Source organism: Limulus polyphemus, unplaced genomic scaffold, assembly GCF_000517525.1.
Source record: "Limulus polyphemus unplaced genomic scaffold, Limulus_polyphemus-2.1.2 Scaffold2571, whole genome shotgun sequence".
In the NCBI taxonomy this organism is placed as follows: domain Eukaryota; kingdom Metazoa; phylum Arthropoda; class Merostomata; order Xiphosura; family Limulidae; genus Limulus; species Limulus polyphemus.
The window spans coordinates 115,571-125,965 of record NW_013668181.1 but is presented as its reverse complement, the minus strand read 5'-3'; the positions used below and the strand labels follow the sequence as shown (position 1 = coordinate 125,965).

The window sequence follows — 10,395 nt, the reverse complement described above, 5'->3', positions numbered from 1 at the left end:
GATAACATAACCCAGTTTGTGTTCTTCAGTTACAATCTCATCTTTGATAACATAACCCAGTTTGCATTCTTCAATTAGAACCCCATCTTTGATAACATGACCCAGTTTGTTTTCTTCAGTTAGAACCTCATCTTTGATAATATGACCCAATTTGTGTACTTCAGTTACAATCTCATCTTTGATAACATAACCCAGTTTGCATTCTTCAATTAGAACCCCATCTTTGATAACATGACCCAGTTTGTTTTCTTCAGTTAGAACCTCATCTTTGATAACATGACCCAATTTGTGTACTTCAGTTAGAACCTCATATTTGATAACATGACCCAGTATGTGTTCTTCAGTTAGAACCCCATCTTTGATAACATGACCCAGTTTGTTTTCTTCAGTTAGAACCTCATCTTTGATAACATGACCAAATTTGTGTTCTTCAGTTAAAACTTTATTTTTGATAACATAACCCAGTTTGTGTTCTTCAGTTAGAACCTAATCTTTGTTAACGTAACCCAATTTGTGTTCTTCAGTTAGAACCTCATCTTTGTTAACGTAACCCAATTTGTGTTCTTCGTTTGCTATTGGCTGCAGCAGCACGTTCATATCTGGCAATCATCACCATGAAAAAGGGCTTCAAAACTAACAGTTCATTTCAGTAGCAGGAAAGAAATATCCTGTTTTTTTACATGAGCTTGGTAGAAGAAGTTATCAAAGACTTAGCACATCAACCAACGATTTATACACACAAATAAACATAAGTTTGAAATAGTAGAACTTATTTAAAGATGTATCTTTTAAGGATAAATATCTATAAAATAAAATGTTAAAGTAGCTAACTTTCCAATCTGTAAGTAATAATATTTTATGAACATGTCTAACTTATGGACGTTTAGAAGCACCAAAAGTCGTTTAAAAGTGAAGTCTAGTTGGTGACTATGAATGGCATTGTCTTATTTACAATAAAAGATCGATAACTATAATCTCTTTCCTCAGCTAACTTGAAGAAAAATACTTTATTGATCAGTGAGTTTTGTGTGCCAGGCAATTTTCACAATTTCATTATTTTTTTCAAGAAGAAGAGTTTGTTAGCGGGATAATCTACAATAAATGACTATTAGGTTATAAGGTTACATTTCTAAATATAATACACAGGAAAATTAGTTACGTTTTAAAATTATAACTCGTGGACTACAGTTTTGGTTAATTTTTTTCAATAAGATTAGGCGAGGAGGCTATACTTTGATCTGGAGGGTAGACTGACTTCTTTTTTTAACTCAAAATGATGGGCCAATTTTGAAGACGTGATACTAGATATTTGATTTTGATAGAATTCAGTATCAAAGGTAATAATTGTGGTACCTAAGCCTACTTTAAGAATCTAGCTATAACTTAGTAATACCCCACTATTGCCCGATTCATTTTATTTCCACCTGGTGGTTATATCTTATAACGTTGGACGTAAAGTTATTATTTCGTCAAATTTCGTGGAAACCAGTTATGTTTTAAGAAATATGGTTGTGGTCAAATACTTGTTGTTGCAGTGGTCATTTACTACCAGTGCGTCACCGTGTTGTGTAATGATCGTAATTTTAAAATATAAGATGTTGATGTGGTCTCTCAGAACCATATTAAACCTAAAAGAACAAACGTAATGGCTTGAATATTCCGCCTGTTTCTTTAAGTATTTCCATTTCTTTAATACTTTTCTTATCTTTGATTCTCCCCTATAATAGTCCAGCAGTTACGTGTTTGGTCGCGTAAGCTTGCTTTACAAAATTAGCCTAGTTGAATCATTAAGCCTGACATTTCTTATTATTGGTTATTTTTTGTAACCAAGCGTTATACTAAAGCAACCTACATTCTGGAAACGACGCCACTTTTAAATCATTAGATAACGTTCTGAAATATTATTCAATAGGACTCAAATATTATAAATCTCAGTAAAAAGAAATAGAAGAACAACAAGAAAGTTCAATTAAACTCCTTAAATAATCTCCTAATACTATAACCTAAACATAGCAAAGACAAGTTATTTTTGTTCCAACAATTACTCAGTAAATAACTTCTGAGAGCTGATAAGGTCAGATTCTAATTAAAAATACAACCACTTTCTTCGTTGTTAACTTTAATTTGTCAATTTACTCAGGTTGATGTTAACTTTAACTTGCCCAGTTACTCAGGTTGATATTAACTTTAACTTGTTAAGTCACTCAGGTTGATGTTAACTTTAACTTGTTCAGGTACTCAGGTTGATGTTAACTTTAACTTGTCCAGTTACTCAGGTTGATGTTAACTTTAACTTGCCAAGTTACTCAGGTTGATCAAAGAAAATATATAAACTAACTCTTTACAGTGCAGTGTTTTTTTTATCTAAGGCTAATTTGATTCAGGGAAGCCGTGTACCACAAGATTTTATTCCCTATACCACAAGGTTTTGTTTTCCTTTTTTTTTGTTACCAGGAGTATAGTGTGCAGTTAACGTTTAGAGAACAGTGGCGAGACGAGAGGCTACAGTTCGACGACATGGATGGCCGCATGGCATATTTAACACTGACCGATCCGAATAAAATCTGGAAACCCGATCTTTTCTTTTCCAATGAGAAAGAAGGACATTTCCATGACATCATCATGCCGAATGTTTTACTTCGAATTTATCCAAATGGAGAAGTACTCTACAGTATAAGGTAGCTTACTGTTCAGTTTAAAATTATATAAAATCATCTCTATCAGTATTGTTACCCGAGTAATCGTGGCAGTAAACGAAGAGAAAAATAGCTCTAAGTGTTTTTCAGAAATTGTGTTTTTTTTTAGAGTAAACTATCCATAAGACTGTCATTTAGTGGAAAATTTTAAATGTTTCAAAACTCCTTATTGTAGTAGGCTTTGACCAATTTTATTTTTCCAGTGGTGCTGGATTTTAGGCTTATCTTATAAATACTTGCATCGTGTATGAAAAATATTAAAGGTAATTTAACATTATAACTCTTAAACTACAGGAAAAACGTTGAGTTGATAAAACAGAACGACTTCCCCTTGTTTGTATAGTTTGTTTTCTATTTTGGGACATTGGTTTTTTTACGTAATTGAAGCTATTGTTCACATACTACACTCAGAACATATATATATATATATATAGTAGTGTTCAATTGAACAGTTATGTACAATGTACATGTATACTTTTTTAATTATCTGAACTTTGATTTACTCATTATATCATGATGTCCAGTAAAGTATCTTGTTACCTGAAAACATTTAAAGGTAAACAGATATTAAGGATCTTAATTCTTTTCTTTAGTAAGGTTTACATTGAATGAGTAAAAACTCTAGCAATAGGTCAACCACGTTTGTTTTTGGAGGGGTGGTGTTTTTGGAGGAGAGTTAAAATTAGAGCAGTTTTCAAATTAATAACAAACATTTGTTTTATACGGAGGAATATCTAAAAAATACCTTAGAATGTTTCGTGCATTCGATTTTATTCTTTTTTTTTTAAACAATCGCACAACACTTAGTTTAAACATAAACTCAGAGCTTCTTAATATTGGTATTTCAAGTACGGAATTCTGGTTCAATTATTGTTACCTAAATGATAAACCAATTATTACTTGTCAACCGGTTTCTCCACAAATTAGATGGATTTACTCCATTTTTAAGCTGTTTTTTGTTAATTATGACACAAATACTTTCCTTTCTGTAGAATTTCCTTGGTGCTAGCCTGTCCAATGGACCTGAAGTACTATCCTTTAGACAAACAGACTTGTTCCATCATCATGGCTAGCTGTAAGTATAATAAAATCTAACAGACTTGTCCCATCCTCATGGCTAGATGTAATAATAATAAATACTAACAGTCTTGTTCCATTATCATGGCTAGCTGTAAGTATAATAAAATCTAACAGACTTGTTCCATCATCATGGCTAGCTGTAAGTATAATAAAATCTAACAGACTTGTTCCATCATCATGGCTAGCTGTAAGTATAATAAAATCTAACAGACTTGTGCCATCATTATGGCTAGGCCTATATTTCATTAACTCGTATACCTCAATGCTTTAATAATGCACTGGTTAAGATAAATTTTTTACGTTCAACTTACACAGTATCTTTCTAGACTTTAGGCGAATTCTACAAAATTATCTGAAACGACTTTACAGTTTTTATGATTAAATAATACTACTTCCAGTTTAATTGATTACGGGGGTCAGGCGTGACCCTGTGGTTTGTCCAGAATGTGAATCCAAAGGTTTGCTGTTCACGGTCTGTTGCTGCAAAAGAGCGTCTTTCGTTTTGAATCCATGGGTATGCAATAAAAGATATCGTCAAATTCCACTATTCGATCGTATAAAAGTAGCCAAAGAGCTAGAATTGACATCATTTGACCAGTTGCCTTCCCTCTAGTTTATTAGCTGTAAATCAGGGACGACTAGTGCAGATAACCCCTTTTGTAGCTTTGAAACAAAACAACAAATTCATTGATTGGGGTGAATGTGTTTCACCAGTTTGATGGAAGTTCTAAAATATTATCCATGAAACATCCTCACCTATAAAAAAAAGAGAGAGCTCTTTACTTCTATAAAACTACCTACAAATTTACGACCCTGAGTCCAAAATCAAACACGGACTAGTCAAACACAAAATCAGTGTGATTTGAATTGAGCGTTTGCAAACTCTTTGATAATGGATGTTCCTCTGAATAGATGAGATTGTCTTTATTTTGGAAATACCGGTTGCTAGGGTGACCATACACGGGGAAGTTTTTCTCTATGTTTTCCAAGTTCTCCGAATAATTTGGCTTTCAGACGGAAAGTGTTTCATGGTAGTGACGAGACGTTTGCTTCTTAATGATCGAGCTTTCTTTCTTTCTTTTTTTTATCCTGTTCTAAAGAGCGTGTTGAGCTTTCAAATTGAGCCTCGAAGCAAATAAACCTCCTTTCCGAATCTTCTGAAAGGCACGAAACCTGCACATTAAGCTGCTTCCATCTTCACGGAGCTTAATGACAGGGTTCTCAAACGCTCTTCAGAAGAAGGGGAAAAAATAAAGAAAAATGACATAGAACTAAAGGTTAAAAGAAATTAAACAAAAAACATCCAAACTATATTTTGCAAATCTCAGCTAAAAGAACAGTGTCATTTCAGAAGTAAAATAGGAAAGAGATTAGGACTGAGAAGAAGAGAGTGTATTTCTGAAACGTAACATTGTTTTCCCACTAAATGTATAGGCACGACCTTGGTCTTGCAGTTTTGCTTCACGGTATTCAAAGACAATGGCTGAATAATTATAATACTCTATGTCAAAGAGCGTCTCACCTCTAAAGGCGTGGAATTGAAGACATGTGTATATATATATCACCATTTTCACTTTGACATTTAAAGGTAAGAATATAATTGCATTTTGCAGACGGGTGGTGCTTCTGACTGACTGTCCTCTCTCGAGCAAGCAGTTCTCAGTTAAAGAGACATTGTCTGGTATCATATGCATTGTTTGTTTTTTTGTTGAATTCAGCACGAAGCTATTCGAGAGCTGCCTGAAATGATAGACTAGACTCGCTAGAGGGAGGGCAGTTAGTCAATACCACCCACCGCTGACTCTTAGGCTATTTTTCTTACCAACTATCAGTGGGATTGACCGTAACTTTATAACGCTCCCATGGCTGAAAGGTCTAGCATGTTCGATGAATGGATTCGAACTTGCGATCCACAGATTTCGAGTCGACTGCCCTAACCATCAGATCATGCCAAGCTCAAATATATTGGTAAAGGAATAAATAGTATATGAGTTGACAATAATTACAGCCGTATCATTGAAATTAAATTTATGATATACTGTTATATCTAAAGCAGACATAAAAGGATTTATAAAACACCTTGCAACTTTGTTAAATGGGATTTATTAACGCTTTCTTTCTGATGCAAGTTTTTGTACGTCTCTAGGATCATAAATGATCATTCAGCTATTTTAATGTTGTTGTTTTAAATTAAAGTATGCCAGTATGATTTATAACTATGGAGACGTAACAAAAACGTGCTTTCATATATCAGACCGCCAAATCTTCTAAGTAAATTATGAAATTATATATCAGTCGAAATGTCTGAAATTATGTGAAGTAGTTACTGGACAAATGTTTTTAGGGTTTATATTTTATTTTTCGGAGTTGTTGATAAGGCTACAAAATGGATATATTCGCATAGTCCACCCCAATTATGAGCTGATAGACTGGAGATAAAGCAGCTAGTGAAACAACACCAGCCGCCAACTACTGGGTTAGTAGTGTGGGATCGAAAAATGGGATTTGACCGTCACTCTTATAACGCACCCACCGACGGCTATAAAGTGCGAAATTAGTTTTTGTCGCAACGGGTCGTGAACTGTGAATGCCCGGACTCAAAATTTGACCCATACTTTTAACCCAGTGTAAAGTGAACCCAATCTAACAAAGAAAACCATCTAACTAGTTTCTCTAGTTCTGCTGCTCTCTGACTACATTCAGAGTACACCGGCTGGATTCTTGCTATCGGCAGAATAAAGGCAACACTCGTTACTCTCCCCACCAACTGTTACACTACCGTGGTTGTTACGTATCAGTTAAGATGAATCAGATGTGACTGAATGTAGTTTCGAGAGCTATGTACCAATTAAGAAAAATGTTGATGAATCCAAACAAGTATGAGGCAAACATCAGAAACTGTACACGACTGATAATTATTGTATACTTATGTTATGAAGGTTACTAAGCATGATTGTTTATTAGTCCTATAAAGGTTACTAAGCATGATTGTTTATTAGTCCTATGAAGGTTACTAAGCATGATTGTTTATTAGTCCTATGAAGGTTACTAAGCATGATTGTTTATTAGTCCTATGAAGGTTACCAAGCATGATTGTTTATTAGTCCTATGAAGGTTACTAAGCATGATTGTTTTTAGTCCTATGAAAGTTACTAAGCATTATTGTTTATTAGTCCTATGAAGGTTAGTAATGACACGACCGTTTATAATTATTATGAAGGTTACTAAGCATGATCGTTTATTAGTACTATGAAGCTTAGTAAGCATGACTGTTTTTACTCCTATGAAGGTTACTAAACATGATTGTTTTTAGCCCTATGAAGGTTACTAAGCATGATTGTTTATTACTACTATGAAGGTTACTAAGCATGATTGTTTATTAGTACTATGAAGGTTACTAAGCATGATTGTTTATTAGTACTATGAAGGTTACTAAGCATGATTGTTTATTAGTACTATGAAGGTTACTAAGCATGATTGTTTATTAGTCCTATGAAAGCTACTAAGCATGATTGTTTTTAGTCCTATGAAGGTTACTAAGCATGATTGTTTTTAGTCTTATGAATGTTACTAAGCATGATTGTTTATTAGTCATATGAAGGTTATTAAACATGATTGTTCATTAGACCTATGAAGGTTACTAAGCATGATTGTTTATTAGTCCTATGAAGGTTACTAAGCATGATTGTTCATTAGACCTATGTAGGTTACTAAGCATGATCGTTTATTAGTCCTATGAAGGTTACTAAGCATGATTGTTTATTAGTCATATGAAGGTTATTAAGCATGATTGTTCATTAGACCTATGAAGGTTACTAAGCATGATTTTTTATTAGTACTATGAAGGTTACTAAGCATGATTGTTTATTAGTCCTATGAAGGTTACTAAGCATGATTGTTTATTAGTCATATGAAGGTTATTAAGCATGATTGTTCATTAGACCTATGAAGGTTACTAAGCATGATTTTTTATTAGTACTATGCAGGTTTCTAAGTACACGACCGTTTATGTTTCATATAAAGGTTCCTGTCACCCTTTCCTCACGGTGTACTTCCTTCAGTGGGAATCTTCTCCATCAAACCTAAAGCTCATCAGTACGTTTGAATCGATGTAGTACAAAGAGCATCAACATTAAAAACATATGTCTACTGTGACATATAATCCTCAGATTCGATATATCATTTTTTTTTAACAGAATATACAAACAAACGAGTTGCGTGAGCAGTAGAAGGTGTAACTTGGAACAGTAATTTATTTCCAAAATTAGTTTAGCCTTTTATAATCCACCATCGTATAATAATACAATTACATATTCGTACACGCGCATCTACTGGGTAGTTTGTATTCTTATACATATATATATATATTTGTTTCTAACACAGACGGTTACACAACGGACGATCTTGTATTTCTGTGGAAAGTTGGAGATCCAGTACAGGTTACAAAAAACCTTCATCTGCCTCGTTTCACTTTGGAGAAGTTTAATACAGAATATTGTACCAGCAAAACAAACACAGGTAGGTACAAACGTATCTACAAAGGATGAACAGACGAATAGTAAGAGTTTGTTCCTCCAGATTTCCATAAGATGCGGTGTAGGTTTGCTTGATAAAATCAACGTCTTATTACTAGATACCAACGCAATAAAGCTCATCAATTTCAAACTGGTTGCTAGGTTATAATATACTCTAAAGCCAAATGGTTGACAAAAATCGCGTAACCACTACGAAACGTTTCACGGTGAATGAAATATCAAAACAGGAAATTGGATTTAAGTAATCTGTTTGTTTTAAATAACTCTTAAAAGCAGACTTTGATGCGAGTGTTCTTCGTTTTCGCATGCTATGATAAAAAACGCGTTTTCAAATGTTTGTTTTATTAGTCTCACTATATGATATAAGAATGATGAATTAGGTTTACGTCATTAGCTGTGTGAAGATTTGAGTTGACTCTATATTTTGTGTTGAAAAGAGAACTTTGAAACAGCTATATCGACCTTCTCTATATGTCGGAGATCGTAGCGAATAATCCAAATATGTTGATAATAAGATACTCTTGTTGTGCGGATATGTTACACGTGGAACTGAAACGTGACAAAGTTAATTTATTTAAAGTCTTGAGCTTCACTATGTCTCTAGAAGTGTTAGGAGGTAATTAGAATTCGGTATGTAGACGACCGAATGAGTTATTCCACTGAAGTTTTCAACATGGTGGAAGAAACACTGGTTGCAACGCATTGTCAAAGATGTTCAGATTGTGCACTGAACTAACAAGTTTCAGATTGTTTTAGATGTTTAGATTGTACACTGAAGTGGCAAACTTCAGATTGTTTTAGATGTTTAGATTGTGCACTGAACTGCAAGTTCAGATTATTTTAGATGTTTAGATTGTACACTAAAGTGGCAAGTTTCAGATTATTTTAGATGTTTAGATTGTACACTGAAGTGGCAAACTTCATATTGTTTTAGATGTTTAGATTGTGCACTGAACTAACAAGTTTCAGATTGTTTTAGATGTTTAGTTTGTACACTGAAGTGGCAAACTTCATATTGTTTTAGATGTTTAGATTGTACACTGAAGTGACAAACTTCAGATTGTTTTAGATATTTAGATTGTACACTGAAGTGGCAAACTTCAGATTGTTTTAGATGTTTAGATTGTACACTGAAGTGGCAAACTTCAGATTGTTTTAGATGTTTAGATTGTACACTGAACTGGCAAGTTTCAGATTATTTTAGATGTTTAGACTGTACACTGAAGTGGCAAGTTTCAGATTGTTTTAGATGTTTAGATTGTACACTGAAGTGGCAAACTTCAGATTGTTTTAGATGTTTAGATTGTGCACTGAACTGGCAAACTTCAGATTATTTTAGATGTTTAGATTGTACACTGAAGTGGCAAGTTTCAGATTATTTTAGATGTTTAGATTGCACACTGAAGTGGCAAACTTCAGATTGTTTTAGATGTTTAGATTGTACATTGAAGTGGCAAACTTCAGATTGTTTTAGATGTTTAGATTGTACACTGAAGTGGCAAACTTCAGATTTTTTAGATGTTTAGATTGTACACTGAAGTGGCAAACTTCAGATTGTTTTAGATGTTTAGATTGTACACTAAACTGACAAGTTTCAGATTATTTCAGCTGTTTAGATTGTACACTGAAGTGGCAAGCTTCAGATTGTTTTAGATGTTCAAATAGTGAACTGAACTGACAAGTTTCAGACTTTTTTAGAAAACCCCTTCAGAACAACAAGAACTACTTTCACGTGAGATGTTAGGAATTATTTGCGTCATGCTTTTCTTGAGGCACCCAACGTTTCAAGGTAAGGTGTATGTATATCATAACCTAGTCGTACCTATTTTTGACCTTCACGGGAGATTCCTCGAATATTTGTTGTCAGCAGATTAATTCCAAATCGTACTGGAAATGCTTTGTAACCTCGCTGTTTGCACCTCACCTATACGTTACACAGGAAACTCCTTCGCACCTGATTTTAAACACTTTTTTTAAAAGGTTTTATAGAAACTCCTTGGCGCTTCATGGTTGACACCTTTCTTTCAAATTTAACTAGAAAAGATTGCACCTCACCTATACGTTGCACAGGAAACTCCTTCGAA

General features: G+C 33.9%; 1 protein-coding gene across 1 annotated transcript in view; it reads left to right on the top strand.

Annotated features, from left to right (window-relative positions):
- Positions 1 to 10,395, top strand: part of LOC106467334 (glutamate-gated chloride channel-like) — a 24,528-nt gene that overhangs the window by 1,643 nt on the left and 12,490 nt on the right. Inside the window, exons 2-4 of the mRNA XM_022395492.1 lie at positions 2,455 to 2,678; positions 3,689 to 3,771; positions 8,160 to 8,294. Of these exons, the coding sequence (XP_022251200.1) occupies positions 2,455 to 2,678; positions 3,689 to 3,771; positions 8,160 to 8,294 (442 nt within the window). The remainder of the gene's footprint in view (positions 1 to 2,454; positions 2,679 to 3,688; positions 3,772 to 8,159; positions 8,295 to 10,395) is intronic.